This window comes from Mangifera indica, chromosome 18 (genome assembly GCF_011075055.1).
Source record: "Mangifera indica cultivar Alphonso chromosome 18, CATAS_Mindica_2.1, whole genome shotgun sequence".
NCBI lineage: Eukaryota > Viridiplantae > Streptophyta > Magnoliopsida > Sapindales > Anacardiaceae > Mangifera > Mangifera indica.
The window spans coordinates 1,134,800-1,160,636 of record NC_058154.1 but is presented as its reverse complement, the minus strand read 5'-3'; the positions used below and the strand labels follow the sequence as shown (position 1 = coordinate 1,160,636).

The 25,837-nt window shown below is 31.9% G+C and overlaps 4 protein-coding genes across 12 annotated transcripts; 3 read left to right on the top strand and 1 right to left on the bottom strand.

Annotated features, from left to right (window-relative positions):
* The first annotated feature begins 3,279 nt into the window (after nt 1-3,279).
* LOC123201645 (L-type lectin-domain containing receptor kinase IV.1-like) lies at nt 3,280-5,475 on the top strand. Its single transcript, XM_044617235.1, has one exon. The coding sequence runs from the start codon at nt 3,314-3,316 to the stop codon at nt 5,345-5,347; it is 2,034 nt and encodes a 677-aa protein (XP_044473170.1). The 5' UTR covers nt 3,280-3,313; the 3' UTR covers nt 5,348-5,475.
* Nucleotides 5,476-17,666: 12,191 nt separating this feature from the next.
* Nucleotides 17,667-20,075, top strand: LOC123201801 (L-type lectin-domain containing receptor kinase IV.1-like). Its single transcript, XM_044617354.1, has 2 exons — nt 17,667-19,055; nt 19,239-20,075. Exons 1-2 carry the CDS (start codon nt 17,724-17,726, stop codon nt 19,923-19,925), a joined length of 2,019 nt encoding a protein of 672 aa, XP_044473289.1. The 5' UTR covers nt 17,667-17,723; the 3' UTR covers nt 19,926-20,075.
* A 1,109-nt stretch (nt 20,076-21,184) lies between these two features.
* On the top strand, nt 21,185-22,329 carry LOC123201314 (light-harvesting complex-like protein OHP1, chloroplastic). Its single transcript, XM_044616760.1, has 3 exons — nt 21,185-21,481; nt 21,560-21,682; nt 22,125-22,329. Exons 1-3 carry the CDS (start codon nt 21,317-21,319, stop codon nt 22,191-22,193), a joined length of 357 nt encoding a protein of 118 aa, XP_044472695.1. The 5' UTR covers nt 21,185-21,316; the 3' UTR covers nt 22,194-22,329.
* A 119-nt stretch (nt 22,330-22,448) lies between these two features.
* On the bottom strand, nt 22,449-25,579 carry LOC123201315. Of its 9 annotated transcripts, none has more exons than XM_044616761.1 (8): nt 25,233-25,579; nt 25,085-25,158; nt 24,931-24,973; nt 24,679-24,829; nt 23,886-23,985; nt 23,390-23,444; nt 23,248-23,310; nt 22,449-22,897 (listed from the first exon to the last, which is right to left on the bottom strand). In XM_044616761.1, the coding sequence occupies exons 5-8, from the start codon at nt 23,937-23,939 to the stop codon at nt 22,719-22,721; spliced, it is 351 nt and encodes a 116-aa protein (XP_044472696.1). In that variant the 5' UTR covers nt 23,940-23,985; nt 24,679-24,829; nt 24,931-24,973; nt 25,085-25,158; nt 25,233-25,579; the 3' UTR covers nt 22,449-22,718. The 9 variants fall into 9 exon arrangements, 5 of the variants coding, with proteins under 5 accessions (XP_044472696.1, XP_044472697.1, XP_044472698.1 ...); XM_044616762.1 differs by having other exon boundaries at nt 24,679-24,813; XR_006498804.1 differs by lacking the exon at nt 23,886-23,985 and adding an exon at nt 24,553-24,588 and having other exon boundaries at nt 23,158-23,310.
* Between the last annotated feature and the right edge of the window lie 258 nt (nt 25,580-25,837).

The window sequence follows — 25,837 nt, the reverse complement described above, 5'->3', positions numbered from 1 at the left end:
CCTTGAATGAGAATAAGTCCTTTGGCCAAATATTAATTGAATATAGCAATACCGTATTCATTATGATGTTATTTATTTTTAATATAGTTATATTAATATATTGTAATTAAATAAATTAGAAAATTGAACAAGTCTTGGAATGTATTCTCCATTTTGGGATTTCCCCATCCCTATCCCACTTAAATAGTATGGGGTATAGGTCAGACTCTGTGCCTGTTGTCATCCCTACAAAAATATATAGCTTCTAAATTACTTTCCTTCCATGTAAAGATAATGTTAAATGAAAGTCTACAAAAGTGACACCTCACACCTTAGTCTACATATAAACATTTCTCATCGAAAGGACATAATCCACTGGTTGACATTACTTCTGTATCATTTATATATAATAAAAAACAATAACAACTCTAAGTTTTATAAATACATCATTCTTATCTTATTTTCTAAATATAATTGTTTGCAAAGTTATTATTTAAATTTAAATTTAGAAGTAATTGCTAATGTTGTGACCCTTTCTTAGAATCCAATAAAGAGAAATGGTTATTAAGAGGAGAAATCAAAAACAAATAATTAGAAATAGATAGTTTTTATTCAAAGATAGACGAGGAGACATTAATAAAATCTAGCAAACTTTTGTCTTTTTCTCATACACTTCTTTGGTAATTTCGGTATATACGCTATAATAGCATTCTGTTAAGGTCATTAATGCCATAACTGCAAATTTAAGCTTCGAACAATGGCAAATCGTGTAGAAAAACCACCTCATGTCTAACTCTCTTCATTTGTAGTTATTCTTTAATGTAATTATATTTATATATTATAACTAAATAAATTGGAAAATAGAATGAGTATGTGGAACGCACTCTCCATTTAGGGATTTCCCCATCCCTATCCCACTTAAATTATTTAGGGAATAGATGAGGCTCACCGCCCATTGTCATCCCTACAATCTATGACGTCTAAATTACTTTCCTTCTATGCAAAGATAATGTTAAAAGGTAGTTTCTTCTTTCTTATCCATCAAAAATCTTCCCATAGGCAATTAACTACAAAAGTGGGCAACTCGTATCTTTGCCCACATATCGATATTTCTCACTGAAAGAAACACAATCAAAAACTAAAAATGAGTATTAGATAAATTTCATTCTAATATAGACAAAGAGGCTTTAATAAAATCTAGCAAACTCTTCTCCTCTTCTCATGCACCTCTTCGGTAATTTTTGTACATACTCTACCCTAGCATTTTGTTAGAATCATTGATTGTCCAGCATTGAAGCTACAACATGACATTATATAATTTGTTGTACCAAATTAAATACTACATGAGGGTGGGCCTAACGAAACAAGTAAGCGTGGGCCTTCAATGAACTTTTCAGAAAAATTTTGAATTAACGGTGGGTCTGGGCCCACCCTAAAATGGCTCAATTCCACGGTTGCCCATATTAGTTAGATTCAAAGTACACATGCATAGAGTTACTGTTAATAATACGAAACCTTTAATACATCAAACATTATTTTTATGTGAAAATATAATAATTAATAAAACTATATATATATATATATAAAATTTAAATATATAAATAATATATTTTTATATAATTAAATATTTTTATATAAAAAATAAAATAATATCTAATTAAAAAATAGGGGTATTGTATACTACATACACAAATAATAATACATTATAATGTGATTAGGTATTTTTAAATTAAAGATAAATAATTTTATATTGTATAGTGATAAATCATTATTTCTGTATAAAATTATGTATATTATTTATACAGAAAGTTTTATTGGTGGATAAATCAAAACAACATTGTTGCCCTTTGTTATCTCGTTTTGTACAAGCAACAATTGCTATACAATCAAGGAGATAGTGAAGTGATATTTCAAATATTCCAAAGCATGGATTTGAATTATACGCATGTACATTTAATTGCCTAACTTTAGTTATATATTGTAACATAGTCGAATCTTATTTCGATGTTAGTATACATAGTATTGCTCAAAATTTTATTAAATCTAATCATCTAAAAAAAATTAATCCTATTAGTTTTTGGTTTATAACTTAAATAATTTAAAAATATAATTATAACCTACATATATATTATTCACATTATTTATCCTAAATATATCATAATGCATGATTTTAGGTGTTAGTAAAATTGAACTATTAAAACTTTAAAGAATAGAGTTTGTGAATTCAAATCTTTGCTTTCATTTATTTAATCATTACGATTCAATCTTATATATATATATATTTGAATCGTATTAATTAAATAGATAAATGTAAAACGGGGTTTAACACGTATAATAAATACTTGAATTCAAATATTATATTAGATAAGTCGAACAAAGATTCGAACTCAAATATGTATAAAATGTCATCTCCATGTGAAGTCTAATAGTGTGGCATTGACAAAACTAGTGCAAACATTGATTGTTCTGCTGCAATGGAAAATTACCTACTTTATTTAATCTTATTTCTACTTGCATTGATAGAATAAATCGAAATTGATAGCCCAACTCCTGCTATAATTTGATGGCATATCTGAGCAACTAAGCACAAAATGGTCACATAAAAATTATTTTTAAGCGACCAACGGAGTTTCTTCACGCACCAGCTTTTCCTTTTTCTATCGTTCAAAGATTTTCCTTGGCCCTGAGGCTGAAAATTCTGCTTCAGCATAGGAAAAAGCCCACGGATACAAAACAATGAAAAGACAAAAGCAAGTTACACCTACACACTTAATGTTACCGGCTTGTGTTCATGTTAGGGATGACAATGAGGAGGAACGAGGTTCAATACATTATTTTCTGCCTTCACTTTTGTAGGATATGTCAATTTTCATTCTCAATCCGTCTTTATTACATGGATGATAAGGATTTTTCGTTTCTTACTCGTAGAAAAAACTTCTTTCCTCTTCTCTCATCTATGAAAAAAAATCTTCTTTCTATCCCCATACCTATAGAAAGAAATTCTAACTTTGTACCTTTAAATATAACATAACAATATTAAACAACTAAATTAACTTAAACCAAAATCAACCTACTATTTAAAATACTACAAATAGCATAAGTTAACAATCTTAAGTCCTTAATATGCACAATAAGAAATATAAATAAATTAAAAAAACATAAATAATCTAAAATTATAAGAATATCTTAGTATTTTAAGCAGGTATAATAATATAAAAGGACAGGCACAAGAATAAGGTAGGTTGAAAACAGGATATATGTATTCACGTCCCTGCAAATCCTAAATTTAGATTATTATAACTCTCCCGAGCCCATTTACAGAGTGAACGCGTCAATGGGGAACAACCTACAAATGTTCTTCAAACTCGCCATTCTTCTCTTTCTCATACTCACCTTAGCAGCAGGAGATGAAACTCTTGGTTTCGTCCACAATGGCTTCCAATCTGCAAATCTAACCGTTGACGGCATAGCTGAGTTCAATTCCAATGGACTCCTGCGACTTACCAACGACACCAAACAGCAAAGCGGCCATGCTTTTTATCCCAACCCAATAACCTTCAAGCAATCTTCACCAAACGCCGCTGCCTTTTCTTTCTCTACTACCTTCGTTTTCGGCATCATATCAGGAGAGTATCCGACTCTTAACGGCCACGGTATAGCCTTTGTGATTGCGCCGACCAGGGGGCTCCCGGGGGCTCGGCCCAGTCAGTACCTCGGCCTTTTCGACGAGACAAACACTGGAAATGCCAGCAATCATGTTTTCGCCGTTGAACTCGACACCATCCAGAGTAGTGAGTTTTTCGATATCAATGACAACCATGTGGGGATCGATATAAATGGGCTCAAGTCTGCGAATTCATCAGCAGCAGGTTATTATGAAGATCGCAGTGGTCAATTTAAAAACTTGACTCTTATCAGTGGTCAACCAATGCAAGTTTGGGTGGAATATAATGGTGATCAAAAGCAAATTGACGTTACTTTAGCTCCATTTAACAGTGGTAAGCCCAGTACTCCACTTTTGTCTTTGAGTTATGATCTTTCGCCTATTCTTAACAACGCCATGTATGTTGGCTTCTCGTCATCCACTGGTTCGGTGTTAACAAATCATTATATTTTGGGTTGGAGTTTTAAGATGAACGGCCAAGCGGAGGCTCTTGCTCTCTCTCAGCTCCCTAAGCTTCCCCGAATTGGTCCTAAGCCGAGATCAAAGTTTTTGACAATTGGGCTCCCTGTAATTTTATCAAGCTTGATTGTAGCTGCTGTCTCAGGTATTGTTTATGTGATAAGAAGGAAAAGAAAGTTCGCTGAAGTGCTTGAAGAGTGGGAGCTTGAGTATGGGCCTCAGAGATTCAAATACAGAGATCTTTACATTGCAACTAAAGGGTTCAAAGATAAAGAGCTATTAGGCAGCGGTGGCTTCGGCAGGGTCTACAGAGGTGTGTTACGCGGCTCTAAACTTGAAATTGCTGTGAAGAGAATCTCCCATGAATCAAGGCAGGGGATGAGAGAATTTATAGCAGAAATCATAAGCATTGGCCGCCTCCGTCACCGGAATTTAGCACAACTCTTGGGCTATTGCCGGCGTAAAGGAGAACTTCTTCTTGTGTACGATTACATGCCTAATGGAAGCCTTGACAAGTACCTCTATGACCAGCCAGAAGTGACCCTTAATTGGAGACAAAGATTTCGAGTCATCAAAGGCGTTGCTTTGGGCTTGTTTTATCTACATGAAGAATGGGAACAAGTTGTGATTCACAGAGATGTCAAGGCCAGTAATGTGTTGCTTGACGGTGAATTGAACGGCAGATTGGGAGATTTTGGCCTTGCAAGGCTCTATGACCACGGCACTGATCCTCGAACAACCCGTGTAGCTGGCACTCTAGGGTATCTTGCCCCTGAGCACACACGAACAGGCAAGGCAACAAAAAGCACAGATGTGTTTTCCTTCGGTGCTTTTTTGCTTGAAGTTGCCTGTGGCAGAAGGCCAATAGAGCCGCGAGCAGAACCAGAGGATGATGAAATATTGGTTGACTGGGTATTGGGTTTCTGGTGCAAAGGTGAAATTCTTGAGGCAAGGGATCCAAATCTGGGTTCAGATTATGTAGAAGACGAAGTGGAGATGGTGTTGAAGTTGGGGTTGTTGTGCTCTCATTCAGAGCCAACGTCAAGGCCGAGCATGAGACAAGTTGTGCAGTACTTAGAGAAGGATGCCCCTTTGCCAGAGCTATCATCTCTTGGAATTTCAGCCAGTGGACTGACATTTACTTATCGTGAAGGTTTTGATGATTTTGCAATGTCATATCCATCGTCTATGGGCCTTACACGATCCTCTTCCGTTGCAGAATCGCTACTTTCCGGCGGTCGCTGATGCTTGAAATTGTAATTTTTTTTATTACAAAAGGAATAACAAGAAAAATTTAGGCATCCATGCTATCAGTTATCTCTGTAAACTTGGAAAATTTGCTAGGAATTTCAACTCCTTCCCATGTCATCTCCGGAATAATGTGTATTTTTTTAAAGAAACCGGAATGCGCCATACCAAGTAGTGAAGTTTCATATCAAGTGAAATTTCATATGTAATGACCGGCTCTGTAATTTATAAGTCGATAATTTAATTTTAAAATATTATCAAAAATATCTACTCTTATGTTTAGAATTTATTTTATTGAAAAATATTCAATGTGAACTTTCTTGAATACCACTTCTAGAAGTAGTGAATAATAATTTCAATTTAAATTTACGATTTTTAACCTAACAGGGAGAAAAATCTCTGTTAGAAATAGAGAAGACGATGAAAATGAAGACAAAAAATATTCTCGCAATCGAGAATAGCATATATGTGTCCTTATTCCTTCCCGTTAGATCCTATTCCCATCCCGTCTTATCTCCTACTTATTCTTTCTTTTTTATATTAATATTTTTATTTAAAATATTAATATATTTTCATAATTTTAAATTATTTATATTTTATTAATTTTATTTATATTTAAATGGTTTTTATATGTAATTTATGATATTTAAATTGTAAATTAGTTTTAATTTTAATTAATTTTTTTTAATATATTAATTTATATTCATAAAATGTAGAGAAATTTTTTCTGCAGATAAAGAAAAACAAAAGTCCTTATCACCTCTGCAATAAGAATAAAAAAATAGAGAATTTGGCCTTATCCTCGTTGCCATCTCCCCTGAGAAATTTTTTTTTTTTCAAAAATGTCTGCTGTAAATTCCTTTTTCCACGTGACCATTGACTTTATTCACGTGTCATTTGAAGATGAGGTGTCCCTAATTGGTTTGACAATAATTTATAATTTCCATCACACGTCAACTTGGGATTGAACTTTGTTATTTCTGAAAGGCCAAAGGACTATCCCACCCAAGGTATGCTGCATGTTCAAATTTCTCCTTTTTAATTTTGATAATCCCAAATACCTATCTATAAATAGTTAAAATTAATATAATCCTAACCCTTTGAAATTTTATCTCTTTTTGCCCTTTAAACTTTAAAACTAAAATTTTTTCTAACCTAAATTTTAAAAAATGACAATTTTACCCTAGGATTTTGTTTTGAAATCTCCAGCATCATCTTTGGCTCCATTGTCGATGGTCTCTCCCTCCCAAAGCATCCTCTTCCTCTGACGGCCTATTTTCTCCCATTTGGATGCTCAATCGGTGTCAGAGGAGCGATGGAAGACGAAGCTCTTCGTCCTCTCAAACGAAGACAAAGTTATCGTCTTCGTATGGGAAGACCATCGTCTTCCCAGAAGAAGATCTCTGGGAAGATGACCCTCTTCCCAAATGAAGACGATAACTTCGTCTTCGTCTGGGAAGATGAAGAGTTTTGTCTTCCCCGACAAAGCTTTTCATTTTTCGTCGCTCCTCCGACGCTGATTGAAATCCAAATGGGAGGAGAGAGACCGTCAGAGGGAAATGATGCTTTGGGAGGGAGAGGCCGCCGACAATGAAGTCGGAGATGATGTCAGAGATTTCAAAACGAAACCTTATGGTGAAATTGTCATTTTTTAAAACTTACGCTGGGAGAAACTTTTGGTTTTTTAAGTTTAGGGGGACAACAAAAGATTATATTTTAGTTTAATTTTAATATTATAGAGAAAATGATGATTTTACCCTTATTGTCGTAATTTTAACTACTCATGGGTGAATATTTGAGATTATCAAAGTAAAAGGGGGGACACTTGAGAATACAGCATACCTTAGGTGGGAAATAGTGCTTTGGCCTTTCTGAAATATTTAATACCAATTGGCATTTGCCATCTGTCCCACACTTTTTAAAATTTTTAAAATTAATTAAATATAAATATATATTTTATTTTATTCCATTAATTATCCAATTTTCCTAATCTTTTGAAACTATCTTCTTACTTGACCCTTTTAACTTCTCCTGCATAATCATAATAAATAAATAATAAAATATATAATATTTTTTATTTTAATTTTTTTGTTTTTAACAATAAATAAAAGGTCAAAGGACTTATTCCCATCCAAAATATGCTTTTATCATAAGTTTTTATCTTTTAATTTTGAAAATCTTAAACACCCACTCATTAGTGGTTAAAATTAACAATTTTAGAGGTAAAATCGTTATTTTATTTATAATATTAAAAATAAACTAAAATTTAATTTGTTTTTTCCCTTTAAACTTTAAAAACTAAAATTGTCCCCTAACTCAGGTTTTAAAAAATGACATTTCCCCCCGTAAGGTTTGGTTTCCAAATCTTCGATATTATTGCCAGTGACGAATATCTCTCGATGTCTCATCTCCCTCCGACGGCCAAGCTTCTCTCATTTAGAAGCTTAGAAAGTGTTGATTGATGCTGAGAATAACTCTTAGCTTTATCGAAAAGACAAAGTTGCTCGTCTTCTCGAGAAGATGAGAGATCTTGTCTTTGTTGGGGAGATGATGTATCGTCTTTCCTGACGAAATATTGTCTCCTACTATGTTTAGGATTGTCGGTCGGAGGGGGAAATGGTGAGGAAGCGATCACTAAAGGAAGAGAAATGAGATGTCATCGAAGAAGCGTTGGAGATGCCATCAAAGTTTGAAAACTAAACCCTAGGGGGAGAAATGTCATCGTTTAAAACTTGGCTTATGGGAGACATGGTTAGTTTTTAGGGTTTAAAGAGGGAAAAGGAAATAAAATTTTAAGGGGTTAAAGTTTTATTAACTTTAACTACTCATAAGTAGATAAATGAGATTTTCAAAAGTAAATGATGAAAACTTAAGATAAAAAAATATTTTGGATAGTAAATAGTCCTTCAGCTGTAAATAAAACTATGTGTATTACTAAATTAAAGATTTTAATAATATATCATCAAGTAATCCGATAATTTTAAACATATAATTAAGCACTCAAAATTTTATTTGTTTTTAAATCATCTACCTTTGTTAATAAATGATGTTATTTAAATAATGTTTAAAATTTTAACCAATTCAATACTAACATGTGGAAGCTTTAAAATACTCAAAAAAATATTTAAAAATTTAATCAATGCAATTTTCTTTTTTTTTTTCTTATGAATACATAGGCTTCCCAACAACCACATTCTTGCTCCTTCCTCCTCCTCCTTCTCATCATCATCTCTCATCCAGACACTCTTCATTTTCCTAACCCTGTTCCTCTTTCTCTTCTTCATGATTACTCTCTTTATCTTCCTCCACTTTCTCAACCTCACCATATCGAAATTCCCTAAAAATATAGTGGTGTCATTAAGTTGTTAGCGGTTCATTTTTCTTCTTTTAAACTTCGGAACAATAAGTTTTAGGAATTACATGCACAAATAGGTAACCCACCATGATGTTGCTGATGTGGAATTGGAAAGGATAGGGCTATTCTAGCCTCGGTGACATTGAAATAACCACTTATTTACCAAAACAAAAGAAGTTTTCATTCACTAAAATGTCACCGTAATAGGAGATCTATTACAATACTAAAAAATTCAACATATTTCAGCATAAGAAGCTAGTGAAACCAATGTTTTTAAAACCACAATGATGATCAAATCAATTGTCTTACTAGTTCATAGTTTGATCGAAAACCAACTAGTTCAACCAATTATCAAATTATAATGAATAACTTTTACTTAAAAATTTGTAAAAAATAAAATCAATTAGGATACTCACACTTATAGAGATTGGAACATATCTTTTTTAAGGGATAACGATTATTCATTTGATTTTAATGAAATAACTAAAATAAAAAAATATTTCAATCTCATGATGCAAAAAAAAAAAAAACATAATTTCGTAAGTTCTTGCCTATAAAAGACAATTCAATGAACATGAGATACTTTTTTTATTTTTTTTAATTTTTTAACTTATTTTTTTTTACAAATCTTTAAAAATTCATCTAATCTAATAAAAAATAATCAAATTATTAAAAAATAATCAAATTATTGAAAAATAATTAATTTTTTCATTAATTAAACAACTTTTTAATGTTAACCTGATCAGACTTGAAGCTAGTTCTTGATTCAATCAATTGATCCGGTTTAGTTTTAAAAATAGTGAGTGAAACATGACATGCTTTTTCCAGACCAAATGGCAAAAAAAAAAAAATAGCTAGACTATCTTGGTTTCATGGGGCCACAATAGAATTAAGCTATATTGAAGAACTTTGATTCTATTTGGATACCAACTGAGCAAGAATAAAGTCAAAGCTATCAACACACTTATTCTGACATTGAAATAACCTATTTCGATAGGAATATAAGAATTCAGATTGTTGATTGGTCACAATCTTTTCATCTTCTTAATAACAACAATAAGAAATAGATAGGACATAGAATATTTTATATTATTTTTATTTAAAATATTAAGGCTAATAGACATATTCCCACCCAAGGTTTGTTGCATACTCAAATTGGTATCTATTAAGTATTAAAAATCCAAACTCTTATTTATGGGTAGTTAAAATAATATAAAATATTATTCTTTGACGAAGACAATCTGTTTTCATCAAAAACAAAGACTTTGGAGAAGCAGAAAAAGAAAAGAAGGTTGTTGGAGGGAGTGAGAGCCAGAGAAAAATCGCTTGAAAATGGAAACCTAGTAGAGGGAAAATAAGATTTTTCAAAGTTTAACTCTAAAGGAAAAATTGTTAGTTTTCTAAACTAGAAGGAAATAGGTAATATTTTATTATTTTTAATATATTACTAGCTAAATGACGACTTAACCCTGAAACCAACTTATTCTATTAATTTTAACTACTCATGAGCGAGAATTTAAGTTTTTAATATTTGACCGATAATAGTTTGGATTTACAATAAAACCTTGAACGAGAATAAGTCCTTTGGCCAAATATTAATTGAATATAGCAATACCGTATTCATTATGATGTTATTTATTTTTAATGTAGTTATATTAATATATTGTAATTAAATAAATTAGAAAATTGAACAAGTTTTGGAATGTATTCTCCATTTTGGGATTTCCCCATCCCTATCCCACTTAAATAGTATGGGGAATAGGTGAGACTCTGCGCCCGTTGTCATCCCTACAAAAATATATAGCTTCTAAATTACTTTCCTTCCATGTAAAGATAATGTTAAATGAAAGTCTACAAAAGTGACAACTTGAAAGGACATAATCCACTGGTTGACATTACTTCCGTATCATTTATATATAATAAAAAATAATAACAACTCTAAGTTTTATAAATACATCATTATTATCTTATTTTCTAAATATAATTGTTTGCAAACTTATTATTTGAATTTAAATTTAGATGTAATTGTTAATGTTGTGACCCTTTCTTAGAATCCAGTAAAGAGAAATGGTTATTAAGAGGAGAAATCAAAAACAGATAATTAGAAATAGATAACTTTTATTCAAAGATAGACGAGAAGACATTAATAAAATTTAGCAAACTTTTGACTTTTTCTCATACACTTCTTTGGTAATTTCGGTATATACGCTATAATAGCATTCTGTTAAAGTCATTAATACCATAACTGCAAATTTAAGCTTCGAGCAATGGCAAATCATGTAGAAAAACCACCTCATGTCTAACTCTCTTCATTTGTAGTTATTCTTTATCATTCTAATAAATATTATTCGGTAACAAATTGTTATTATTGCTATTGTATCATTTCTTGTGTAAAACTATAAATTACTTAAATTAATTGATGACATGAAACCTCTATCATTAAGGCATCAACTAATAACATTTAATTCCTAGTTTCCTAATTTTATGCTAAGTTTATATGTAAGTCATGCAAAGATGGTCTAGTATTGAACCTTCCACATGACATTATGTTATTTTATTTGTTGTACCAAACTAAGTCCTACATGAGGTTGGGCCTAATGAAACAAGTGAGAGTGGGCTTTCATTAAACTTTTTGAAAAAAATTTTTAATCGAGGGTAGGTCTGACCCACCCTAAAATGGCTCAGTCTCATTTAAATTTAAAATACACATGCGTAGAATTATTGTTAGTAATACGAAACCTTTAATTAAACAATAAAACTATATGTATCTATTTTAGATACATAAATATATATATATTTATATATGTCATCATGTGATTGGATGATTTTGAATTAAGAATAAAACAATAACCAATCATATGATGACACATATGAGTGTGTATACATTTGTGTACCTAAAGTGGGTACACATAGTATTGCTCTTAATTAAATTATAGTGTATGTCAAACATGTTTTTTTTTATGAGAATATAATAATCAATAAAAGTGTATATATATTTTAATATATAATTTAAATATATAGATAATATATTATTATATGGGTTCATTGATTAAAGCTTAGCAGAATAACTTCATAAGTTTTCCAAAATTTGAAGACATTAATAGATACATAAATAATAATATTATATGTATAATTTTATATATAAATAATGATATATTATTATATAATTAAGTATTATTTTATTTTTAATTTTTATCTATTTAATTATATAATAACACACTGTTATATATATATATAATTATATACAAAAACAAAAATTATACATATAACATTACTAATACAAAAATTGAATTATTATTTGTGGTTACATAATAATCGGTAGAACCCTTGAAAAAAAAAATATTGTATACTATATATACAAATAATATGTGCAAACAATAATGTGATTAAGTATTTTTAAATTAAAGATAAATAATTTTATATCATATAGTGATATATCATTATTTCTGTATAAAATTATGTATATTATTTATACAAAAAGTTTTATTAGTGTATAAATCAAATCAACATTGTTGCCCTTTGTTATCTCGTTGTGTACAAGCAACAATTGCTATACAATCGAGAAGATAGTGAAGCGATATTTCAAGTATTCCAAAGCATGGATTTGAATTATACGCATGTACATTTAATTGCCTAACTTTAGTTATATATTGCAACATAGTCGAATCTTATTTCGATGTTAGTATACATAGTACTGCTCAAAATTTTATTAAATCTAATCATTAAAAAAAATTAATCTTATTAGTTTTTGGTTTATAACTTAAATAATTAAACCACTAAAACTTTCAAGAATAAAGTTTGTGAGTTCGAATCTTAGCTTTCAACTATTTAATCATTATGATTCAATCGTTTATATATATATATATATATATATATATATATATATATATATATATATTCGAATCGTATTGATTAAATAAATAAATGTAAATCGGAGTTTAACACGTATAATAAATATTTGAATTCAAATATTATATTAGATAAGTCGAACAAAGATTCGAACTCAAATATATATAAAATGTCATCTCCATGTGAAGGCTAATAGTGTGACATTGACAAAACTAGTACAAACATTGATTGTTCTGCTGCAATGGAAAATTACCTACTTTATTTAATCTTATTTCTACTTGCATTGATAGAATAAATCGAAATTGATAGCCCAACTCCTGCTATAATTTGATGGCATATCTGAGCAACTAAGCACAAAATGGTCACATAAAAATTATTTTTAAGCGACCAACTGAGTTTCTTCAAGCACCAGCTTTTCCTTTTTCTATCGTTCAAAGATTTTCCTTGGCCCTGAGGCTGAAAATTCTGCTTCAGCATAGGAAGAAGCCCACGGATACAAAACAATGAAAAGACAAAAGCAAGTTACACCTACACACTTAATGTTACCGGCTTGTGTTCATGTTAGGGATGACAATGAGAAGGAATGAGGTTCAATACATTATTTTCTGCCTTCATTTTTGTAGGAGATGTCAATTTTCATTCTCAACTCGTCTTTATTACATGGATGATAAGGATTTTTCGTTTCTTACTCGTAGAAAAAACTTCTTTTCTCCTCTCTTATTTATGGAAAAAAATCTTCTCTCTATCCCTATACCTATAGAAAGAAATTCTCTCTTTATACCTTTAAATACAACATAACAATATTAAACAATTAAATTAACTTAAACCAAAACCAACCTACTATTTAAAATATTACAAATAGCATAAGTTAACTATCTTAAGTCCTCAATATGCATAATAAGAAATATAAATAATTTAAAATTATGAAGATATCTTAATATTTTAAACATGTATAATAATATTAAAGGACGGGGACAAGAACAAGGTAGGTTGGGGACAGGACATATGTATCCATGTCCCCCCAAATCCTAAATTTAGATCAAAATTATCATCTTTAGTTCGTGTCATATCAATTTAAGTTTCAAGTTAAAGACTTTTAACTTTAACCCGTCCTGAATTAGAATCATTTTAAAATTTTTAACCTTAACCCAATCTTTTAATATTCAAATTGACTCAACACGACCTAATTAACCCAAAATTGTCTATTTTTTAAACTTTCCTAAGTATTTTTAGTGTTTTAATTTATCTACCAAATTATCTTAATCTACTATTAATAAAATACATAATATCACATTTTATAGAATAATATAAATGATTACAACTATATAAAAATACAACTATATATAATTTGTAAGAATTTCAACTACTATTGATATTTTCCTTCAATATTTGTATAATTTATCTATAACAAATTATAATAAAATAATATTTCTTTAAACTTACGTATCAATTTGAATTAGTTCAAGTTACTTTCGTATCAATCCTCAGTATCCAATTTATTGTGTTGTATATGAATCACTCATACTCCTCTAACAAGTTCTTTAGGAACTTGTATAGGTGATGGAATATACAAACTTGTCATCAATTAAATATTACAAAGCCTAAATATTTATTACCAGTCTGAAACCATAACAAACTTTCAATCTATGTGGGTACGAAAATATGAAATTTGAAAAGGAAGTTTAGAATTAAGAGTGATAGAAAAGCAAGGACATGGGCTTATACAAGTAGGAAATAGAAAAATATTTATTCCTGGCACTATCATCAACTATGGTTCAAATCTAAGATGTAGTTAAAAGAAGATTTGGTCACTCCTAATCTATAAGGAGAAAAGAAAAAGAATTTGTCTGTGCATGCGTACCCTAGATGACAAAATTCACCTAATAAAGTATGTAAAGGAATTAAGAGAAAAGAAGTATAGACTAATGTTTATTAAGTGATTATTACTTATTCATTTCCTTTAATATTTTTTAAGTAACAAATGATGATGACCGTTATGAAAAGGTCTATAAAGGTTGAGCACGAGGGGATATGTTATGTTACAAGTTATATTGATATTATGTTTATAGCGATGTAATGTTTTATATTCTATACACTTTGTGAATGATTTATGTTTTAAACATCTTTTGTATGTTTTGTGTGTGACATAGATTTTAATATATCAAGGTTATTTCAATATATTTGAATGTTTGTTTTCGTAAGTTTTATGTTAAGTCATAATTAGAGGTCAATTCGGGTTAGGCTAACCCCAAACACCCTTGGCTCGAGTTCAGTTTGAAATTGGTTTAAATTTGTCGAGCCAAAATTAAGTCTGGTTTGAGTTCAGTTCAGATAAAAAATGGCACAATTTGGTTTGATTCAAATTTGGCTCAATTTTACTCGAATCAATGATTCGAATTTATGACTTAGAGTCATAGTTCGAGTTTATGGTTCATTGACAAAACAATGTCGTTTTACCTAAATAATATTCAAATTTTCAAATTTGAGTTGAAAAGAGCCACAAATTCGAACCGAATCGAATCACAAATTTGAACTATTAATTTGAGCTGAACACCCCTAGGCTCAGGTTTGGTTAGATTTAAAAAATGAGTTAAATCTTTTAGCTCGAGTTTGGTTCAAATTTAAATCAAACGAATTTGAGTCAAGCTAAATCAAGTTGAACCGATTTTGAGACCAAATCGGCTCGAATCATGTCCAGACCTAGTCATAATCATAAACAAGTTAATGCATTTTTCCCTAGATAACCTGAGTTTGATTCAAATTTGAGCCGAGCTAAATCAAACCGAATAAATTTTCGAGACCGAGCCGACTTGGATCATATCCAAACCTACTCATAATCATAAACAAGTTAATAGCATTTTCCCCTAAATAACAATACTTTTAAAGATAAGTGTTACAAATTTATTAATTAAAAGTTTAATAAAATTATGTATATATACTTTTGAGTATACAAATGAATACTACATGATGTATTATCAAGTGATTAGATAATTTTAAATTAATAATAAAATAACATCTAATTACAGGATGGTATATTATATATATATATATATATATAAAATTTATATATTTAAAAATAAATAGACATAATATTACTCTTTATTACTATATCATTCAAATACCAACATAATATATAATCTATGGGCCACACAAAAGTAAATACATGTAATTGTGGATTGAACTTGCCATCAATTTTAGTAAGACCAGCTAGTTGTAGGCTTGTCATCTCCTTTTATATTCTAACACGTGACATTGACAAAGCTAACACAAACACTAATTGTTTTGTTCCAATGAAAAATCACCACTTTATTTTATCCTAAAATAATATTATATATTTATTTATTTTTATATAATTATATATATTTATATATCTTATTATATGATTGATAATTATTTAATTTGTAATTTAAAATTAATAATAATTATATAAGTCAATATTGACATGCATAATTTTATCATTAGTCTTATATCTACTCGCATTGATTGAACAAATCGACATTGATAGCCTAACTACTGATAGAATTTGAAGTCATATCTCTGCAACAGAGCACAAAAATGTCAAACAAAAATGGTATTTAAGCGACTTGCTGAGTTTCTTCAAGCACTAGCTTTCCTTTTTCTGTTGTTTCATAATTTGCCCTTGACCCACCACTGGCCGAAAGTTCTGCTTCAACGCTATGGAAGGAGCTGACGGATACAGAAGAATGAGAAGAAAGACAATAGCAAGCATGGTGCATACTGTTCAACCTGGAAATGAATATTAAATCTTGAGTGCCTTCTCCTCCAAGAAACTCCACCAAAAGTCTCGCTTCTACAGTCGATCCCAAAGAAAGTTCATCCTGATGCATAATAAATAAGTAGGCAGCAACCTGACGGCGTTGTTGGTTAACAGTTGCATGTACTTTTCATTTACGTAGCACGAAAACAGGAATACGAAAACATAGGAAAGATAATGTGAAAAAATGTATAAATATAAAGAATTTAGAAACTTTTTATAAATACCAACTTTTATAAAAAAAATACAACAATCTCTACAATAATAACTTTTTAGTTAAAATAATGTGTGCACTTAACTAATTTGATCGATCAACTGACAATCAAATAATAGTGTATATCAAACATGATGAAACTAATTTTTTTAGTGTTAACTGACAATAAAAAAAACTGAAGATGAAAAGTTGATGAACTTTAACACACCTGAGAGAAGAGAAGCGTCAGATATTAGAGAGGAGAGGAAACAAATTTAAAGTTAGAGTTTCAAATTGGGAAGGAAAGTGAAACATAAAAATCGATTAAAAAATACAAGTTTCGAATTTTTTTTTATTCCTCAAACATTTTGAACCAGTTCTGGGGCGTTTCGAAAAGGGAAACGGAAACCTTTCAGAAACTTCTGGGCTTCCTAGTTTTGCATTCTTTTATCTTAGGCATATTGAATTTTTTAGTCTTTTTTTAACCATGTATACGTATATACCAATCATCTTAAATCCTAAATAAAAATATTATAACAATAACTCATTTTTCTAAAACACCCCTATTGATGTAACTTATACAAAAAAAAGAATATACAATAGTAATCTCTCTTTTTTTACTCAGCATTCTAGCAAAAGAAGGAATCTTTGCAATATGAAAAAAATTCTTCAATAGAGAAGACACTTGCGATTGAATAATAAAACTGGTGAGAGAAAGTCGTTAATGCTAACCTGTTCTTCGTCTGGTTTTTATTTTTTCATATTTTTTAACCATCAATAAATATTATAACAATACTAAATAATACAACAATATGAAATTATAACATTAAACAATTTAACAACATGAAATCATAAATTCAAATTGAACTTTTATAATGATTTCTCTCACTGGTTGTGTATTCTCTCTTTTAATTAAGTAAAAGAAGAAAAATTACTGTTGTATATTCTCTCTTTTTACGTAAGTTATATCAACAGAGATATTTTAAAAAAATGGATTATTGTTTTGATGTTTTTATTTAAGGTTTGAAATAGTTAACACACACACACACACACACACACACACACACACGCACACACACACATATATATATATATATATATATATATATACACGGTTAAAAGAAACAAGGGGTAAAAAATTCAATATCTCTGTCTCTTATATATAAGAAGGGCCTGGTTTTAGAAATTGCTCTGCCTAGCCATGTTTTTCAAATTTGCAATTGCAGTGGCTTACCTAATCGGGTTAGTTGCAGCAGATGACCATCTTGGTTTCAGGTACAATGGCTTCAGATCGGAAAATCTCAGCCTTCATGGTGTAGCAAAGTTTACCGACGGCGGACTTTTACAGCTTACCAACAACACCAATAGGGTAAAGGGTCAAGCTTTCTACCGTAACCCAATATCCTTCAAAACATCATCGAATGGCACGGCTTTCTCTTTTTCTACAACTTTTGTTATCGGTATCCAGTCTCAGTTTGACATTCTCAGTGGGCAAGGTATGGCGTTCGTGATTGCCCCAACACTAGGGCTCCCCTTTGGTCTTACCAGTCAATACCTCGGCCTTTTCAACAACAGCAACAATGGAAATGCCAGCAATCATGTTTTCGCCGTAGAATTTGACACTGTTCAGAATACCGAGTTTGATGATATTAATAGTAACCATGTGGGGATTGATGTTAATGGATTGAAGTCTGAGATTTCAGCTCCAGCTGGCTATTATGATAATCAGACAGGTGACTTTAACAACTTGACGCTCATTGATCGTCAGAGAATTCAAGTTTGGGTGGAATATAATGGCGACGAGAAGCAAATTAATGTCACTTTAGCTCCATTCAACATGGGTAAGCCTAGAAATCCGCTTCTGTCTTTGTCCAGGGATCTTTCATTAATTTTTACAGAAAACATGTTTGTTGGCTTCTCATCTTCCACTGGTTCGTTGTTTTCATCTCATTATGTTTTGGGTTGGAGTTTTAAAATGAACGGCCAAGCGGAGGAGCTCCTCCTCTCTGAACTTCCCAAGCTTCCCCGAATAGGCCCCAAGCGGACATCAAAGCTTTTCACAATTGGGCTCCCTGTGATTTTTGCAAGCTTGATTTTAGCTGCGGTTTCAGGTGCAGCTTATGTCATAAGAAGGAAGAGGAAATTCTCTGAAGTGCTTGAAGATTGGGAGCTTGAATATGGGCCTCACAGATTCAAATACAAAGATCTTTACTTTGCCACCAAAGGGTTTAAAGAAACAGAGCTATTAGGCAGTGGTGGATTTGGGAGTGTTTACAGAGGTGCACTAGCAAAATCTAAAGTAGAAATAGCAGTGAAGAGAGTCTCCCATGAATCAAGACAAGGAATGAGAGAATTTGTTGCTGAAATTGTCAGTATTGGCCATCTCCGTCACCGGAATCTGGTACAACTTCTGGGTTATTGCCGGCGCAAAGGAGAGCTGCTTCTGGTGTATGACTACATCCCTAATGGAAGCCTCGACAAGTACATCTATGGCCAACAAAAGCTCACCCTGAACTGGGCTCAAAGATTTCAGGTTGCTAGCATAATAACATCAATCATAACATGATTTCAACCATCAATCAGCATAATCTACAGTCATCAATCATATCATAATTTTAGCCATGAATCAGCATATTTTCAGTAATCAATCAGCATTCATACCTTAATATCTTTCTCGTATATAAATACAAAACAATATTTTCTATTGCTAACACAGGTGATCAAAGGCGTAGCCTCTGGCCTATTTTATCTACACGAAGAATGGGAAAAAGTTGTAATTCACAGAGATGTCAAGGCTAGTAATGTGTTGCTCGATTGTGAATTCAATGGAAGGCTGGGCGATTTTGGGCTAGCAAGATTATATGACCATGGAACTGATCCACAAACAACACATGTGGTGGGCACTCTGGGTTACCTCGCCCCGGAGCACACTCGAACAGGAAAGGCCACAAGAAGCACTGATGTATTTGGTTTTGGTGCCTTTCTTCTTGAAGTTGCCTGCGGCAGACGACCAATAGAGCCACAATCGCCGACAGAGGAGACTGTGGTTTTGGTCGACTTGGTATTTGGGTTTTGGAAGAAAGGTGAAATTATTGAGGCAAGAGATCCAAAATTGGGAAGTGACTATGTTGCGGAGGAGGTCGAGTTGGTGTTGAAACTTGGGTTGATGTGCTCTCATTCGGAGCCTGCAGCTCGGCCGAGCATGCGACAAGTTGTGCAGTACTTAGAGAAGGAGGCTACTTTGCCGGAGTTTCCAGCTCTGGAAATTTCAGACAGTGGCCTGAGATTTTTGCCTTCGGAAGGTTTTGAGGACTTTGTAGTGTCGTTTCAATCTTTAGCAACATCAACTTCTATTGCAGATTCAGTGCTCTCAGATGGCAATAAGGATTATAACGTTGAATAATCGGAGATCTATTTTATACATACATACATACATACATATATATATGTTGTATGTGTATATTGCATCACGCATGAATTAGTGATTCTAGAAATTGTTATCAAACAATAACGAGTAATGTTATGTGTATAATATTTATGTACAAATAATTATATGTTATTATATAATTGAATAGTTAAAAATTATAAATAAAATAACACCAATCACATGAAATAGTGATTGGTAATAACACCAATCTATTATAAATATATATGTTGTATGTATGTATTGTAGCATGAATTAGTGATTCTGGAAATCTTTATCAGACAATGACGAGTAATGATATATATATATAACTTTTATGCACAAACAACTATGTGTTATTATATAATTAGATAATTAAAAGTTAAAGATAAAACAACATCAATCACATGAGAACATATTATTTATACACAATCATCAAAAGTTATACACACAGTTTTATTGGATAATAATGTATTTACTTGAGATTGACTTTAAAAGTATTTTGTACATAAAAATAAATAAATAAATAATTATATAAAATTCAAACATATCAATTGTGTACTCAAAACTATATGTACACAATTTTATTCATTATAAATATCTAATTAATCAATAAACTAAGTACTAAGCTTTGGGTAAGACTAGAGTCAAACCGAGTTTTTGTGAACTCGAGCTTGAAAGTTAAATATTTTCAAATTTGAGTTCAATCTCAAACTTTAAAGGTGTTTGGCTCACTAAATTCGTGAGTTTGAAAAAATTTAATACGAATTGATTAACACAACATCAAGTGTGAGCTTAAAGGGTGTTCGGCTTGCTAAGTTCATACGCTTAAAAAAACTCTATATGAACCCACTAAAATGACGTTAAGCTTGAGTTTTTAAAGGTATCTGACTCATTAAGTTCGTGAGATTGAAAAAATTTAGTACAAATGAACTAAAACGACGTTATTTTAATCAATACAAATTATAATTCCAAATTGAAGTTAGAGTTTGATTCAAAATCAAACTCAAACAAAACTCAAATGCAATTTCTTTTAAATCAACCAAACTCGAAAGTGAGCTGGCTGCACTCAAATTGAGCAATGTCTCAAATTTAGACAAAACTGAACTCGGTTTAACTTAGAATCCATCCTAACGTCTGGCGAGCTAACTCTTCAAAGCCCTTTAGCTGTCAGAAATAGTAGCTAACCCAGCTTTAAACCCATAAATTTTGAGTATTGCGGCATCATATAATTGGTCTCTAAATTGAACCTGTGAACACAAAAACAAGGCAATCCCTGCAAAGGACGTCCACAATCTTTTTTCTTTCCAAGTGGGGGCCCAGCAAATATGCTTAGTGAAGTAGAAGAGATAAGGTTGTAAACGAGGCCGTAGCTTTGTGAGTCGACAGCCATGGCCACTTCATCGCTCATCTCATCATCGCTTTTGCCCACAAAACCTCTCCAAATTCATCGCCAAAACCACCAACTTTCCCCGTTTACAAATCGTAACAGGGTTGACACCGCCTCCAATAAGGCACCCTCCTTCAGGATCCGAGCTGCAAAGCCTCCTGCTGGGGTATGAATGTCGTGTGTTTGCTTTTTGCGTTTGTATTCTTACTTCAGTTCTGAAACTAAGCAGAGGTTCAAATTTTAGGTCGAATTTCCGAAAGTGCAGCCAAAATTCCAAGCCCCTTTTCTTGGATTTACCAGGACTGCTGAGATATGGAATTCCAGAGCATGTATGATTGGCCTTATTGGAACCTTCATCGTAGAATTGGTGAGCTATTATCATTGTGCTCAGAGCATGTCATTCGAACATCATGAGTTGAAGATAGGGTTAGATTTGAGTTAAATCGAATTTGAGCGTACCAAGTTTGTCTCAAAGTTGTGAGAAAAACTCAAGTTCGAGTTTGATCTCAATTTAGTACTGTAGTTTAACAAAACAACTAAAACAACGTTATTTTGATGTATGTTAATTAAAATGAGGTTGTTTTAATCAATTTGTATCAAAATTTTGTTTGTGCTCTTGACAAATCAAACACGCCTAAACTCGACTTTGAATTTGAAAATATTTAATTTTTAAACTTGAGTTAAAATTCAAGTTTACTTGAATTAAACTCGTTCGAGTTTAACTCATTTTCAAACTCAAATAAATTCGATTCGAATATAATATTCCTACATAATTTATTATGAACTCTGGGATTCTCTTGTTTTTGCAGATATTGAACAAAGGAATTCTTCAGGTTATTGGGGTGGATGTTGGAAAAGGTCTTAACCTCCCTCTATGAAGCTGTCATTCGGACATATGCAAGAATGCAACTTACCTTATATAATTGAAACCGAAATCTAATTTTACAACTTTCTTTTATAATTTTTCATGTAACTTTCCATTGGTTTTTCAATTGCAGTTTCAGTTCTCTTCAATGCATAGTTTAAGATTCTGCTAATTACCATTAACTGACTTTGCGATGATCTCAGAGCTTAGAATTTGCTTCACTTGCTACTACAAGAATAAAAAGAATGCTAATTTATTTATTACGAAATTCGGCCAGACGGTTTATACAGTAACTGCACATTGAAATACTCTTCATGCAAATTACGAGTTTCAGCAGTCTCTAGTTGATACAACAAGATTTCAGACAGCAAAACTTAGCAATGCCACTGGCCTTGCATCTCTTCACATTATTTCATACATAAACAGATCATAAATAGGTTATGTTCTTCATTTGTTTTGCGGCAAAATTCATGTTGCCATGCAATCTGCAGAGTATAACTAGAGCTATCTAACAGCTACTGAACCTGGAATAAGATGATTATATGGCCCTGCTAGTTCGAGCATCTATAACCATCACTTTATTAGATGGATCTGAGAATTGCAGGGCATCGGCCAGTGACATGGGGTGGTTTCTCCAGGCAGCTTCTGCCCACCTTTTCATTCTCTCACCTTCATTCTTTCTGTTCTGCTGAATACAGAGCGCTTCAGCATATCCACCTACAAAACCAACCAGCTGGATAAATGCCAAAACCATCATCCATGTGTGCTACGATACTGATATTACTGGATCCCAAAGAACAGTTTGGCTTTCGAGAAGCATCAAAGCATCATACAAATTGAAGACACACAAGGTATGGATTTAATATTTAAGGTATCTTTAAAAAGGGAGGGGGAAAAAAGCAATAATGACAAAGCAAAATGTTTGACTTATAATTGTGTAACATTCATTAAGTTTGAAAAGTGAATGTAAGGCTAACATTTCTGTGACATGATAGGCAGAAATAACTCATCACTGAGTCATGATCCCTCCATAAGAATATATGAGTATGCAAAAAGAAAAGCAATACGATTTTGAAGTATAGCTCTTGCAAGGGCCATTATATGTCTTCTATCCACTTTTGTCTCAAAACCTGTGCAATCAAGTAGGCAAAAAAGAATCACTCCTGGATACCACCGGGGATAGACAAAATACTAAGACACTGGCTATACCCTCAGAATCCAATGGTGGAGCTTCCAGCAGTTCTAATGCCCGTCTATAAAGCCCCTGTACAGGATATATTGTTAAAACTTCACAATAACATAATTACTAATACAAACTGCAATGATGACATGACCAATGACAGGTGATAAGCTAACTTGACAGGAGATCAGAAGTCAAAACAGAGTTTAATTAAACATACATAAGGTTTATCTTACAATTAAAAGGACAGTACAAAAGGCTAAAACTTAAGTTTGCACAGTTTTTTCTTTTCTAGTCAATAAGTTCCATGACCTTATCCTAACAGAATCTATACAAGAAATGATTCTCTTCCATGGTAGTTTTTCGAGGGTGTAGTACAATCTTGATCTACAACCTTCAGAACAATTTAATCAGAGGAAAAAGAAATGAACTATAATGACTGATATCAAGAATCAATAGGAAAGGACTGCTTTAGAACCAAAATTTTCCTTGATGTGAAATAAAAATTGCCATGTGAAATCTAACCTCTTGTACCAAAAGAGAACTTGAACACTCATAAATAGCTTTATTCCAAAACATGAGGGCCAAGCACGATTAGACAACACCAACTTTTGGGTGGGGGAGCCTATAGGAAGTCAATAAAACCACAGGGAAGAATTGGTATATGATCCACAGCATTTTTTCCACAAAGCCAGTTAAAAGAAATATGAACATAGCGATTAACAAAACACATCCAAGGCAACACACCAAAAGGTTCCTCTGTTTTAGTTAATAATGCCCTTGTCAATATCTCCTCAACATCACCAAAATTCCTAAATTCAGGTCAGGGACAGTTTGGAATCAGAAGACAGTATTATTGAAAGTAAAAAGTGATTTAAAGCACTGGCCAGGGATTTGAAGTCTTATCCCATGTGTCCCTTAAGCTGTCCAAGACCAAATGTAGCGGCCAAGGAAACTTCCTCCAAAGACATATTACATGATCCTAAGGCATTTGTATCACTGAAGTCTCTTTTTTAAGTCAACACTTCAATTATGTCCTCATAAAACTACTTAGCCAATGGAAAGTTCCGTGTGACATGCAAATATTCTCTATATGATAAAGCAGCACTGCCTAAATTTAAAAACTTCAATATATTGAACAACAGTGATTTCCATAACAACTAGTAAAAGCAATGACCCTCAACAGTACAACCTACATTCTCCTGCAGTCCTCTGAAGAAAGATTCAGCTGTTCCCAAACATGCCAAATTGAAATAATAAAAAAATCAACATGAAAGCCAAAAAAAAAGAAAGAAAGCTTGCAAGGGCTTCACAGTACCTGATTCAACATTTCCATGGACAAGCTCAACCAGCCCTTTTACTGCCTCAGCACGAGAATTAACAGCTGCATAATCACCTTCACCATTCTCTGGTTTGCATTTTCCCAGAATTTCTAAGCATTTATCTGTGACCACTGACGAAGTATGATCCTATATAAGGAGAATCATCTCCAGATAAATCTTAAAATCTAAACAGATAACTAATAGAAATAAAAGCACTAGTTTAACTATTTCTTGCAATCACTACTTACTTGCCCCAACTGTAAATGGAGACCAACAAGAACACCGCAGCAACTACAATAAATTCCCAAAACACATTTCTAATCAATAACCTTTTTCTAAATGAGATTTTAAACATAAGAAAATTGAAACATAAATCTAATTTCCTTATAGATAGAACTGCACCTCTTACTCCCAGAGAAGATTGTTCTAAATTTTCAACTTTCTGCAGCTTGTCTATTGCTTCCATTAAATTCCCTCTACAATAAAATTCAAATTACAAACTTGCGATATACAAGGGCTGAACAATGAAATAACTATTAAAAACAAAAACCTTTCATATAATAAAGTAGACAGAGCGGGTAAAGCAGTTCCCCTCCAACTTTGAGCTCATTGGCTTTCACTTGGCTGAGTAGAGAAGCACTGCTCGAGTACAAGCATGAGAGAGAGCGTAATTGATCGTCTGAAACACAACTGAATTTGAATTTGAGCCGTTTCTGTTGGTTCCATCATGAAGTAATCTCAACGGTGGTGATTGAGCAGAAAGTAGCAAGGGTCCATGGAAGGAGTCCCACGGCAACCGAATACTGGGTAGTCGCTGATCTTGACAACCTAATTGTAGCGCAAATCATTTTGCAAAACCCTAAAAAACTGGAAGGGCTTTGAATATATTATGCATAGCTATTAGTATTTTACAATTCAATATGATATATGTGTAAAATAACATATATTATAAATTGTATTGAATTAATATGATATAATAAATATTTTATACGATATAATATATATTATTGATATGAATCGACACATATTTAAAAAAAATGATTATGTAATAAACTTATATAAAAAAAATTTTAAATTTTTAACGATGTTTGTAATATTTTTCAAATTAATGACATGTCAATTAAATTTTTTATTATTTTATTTTTTAAAAATTAT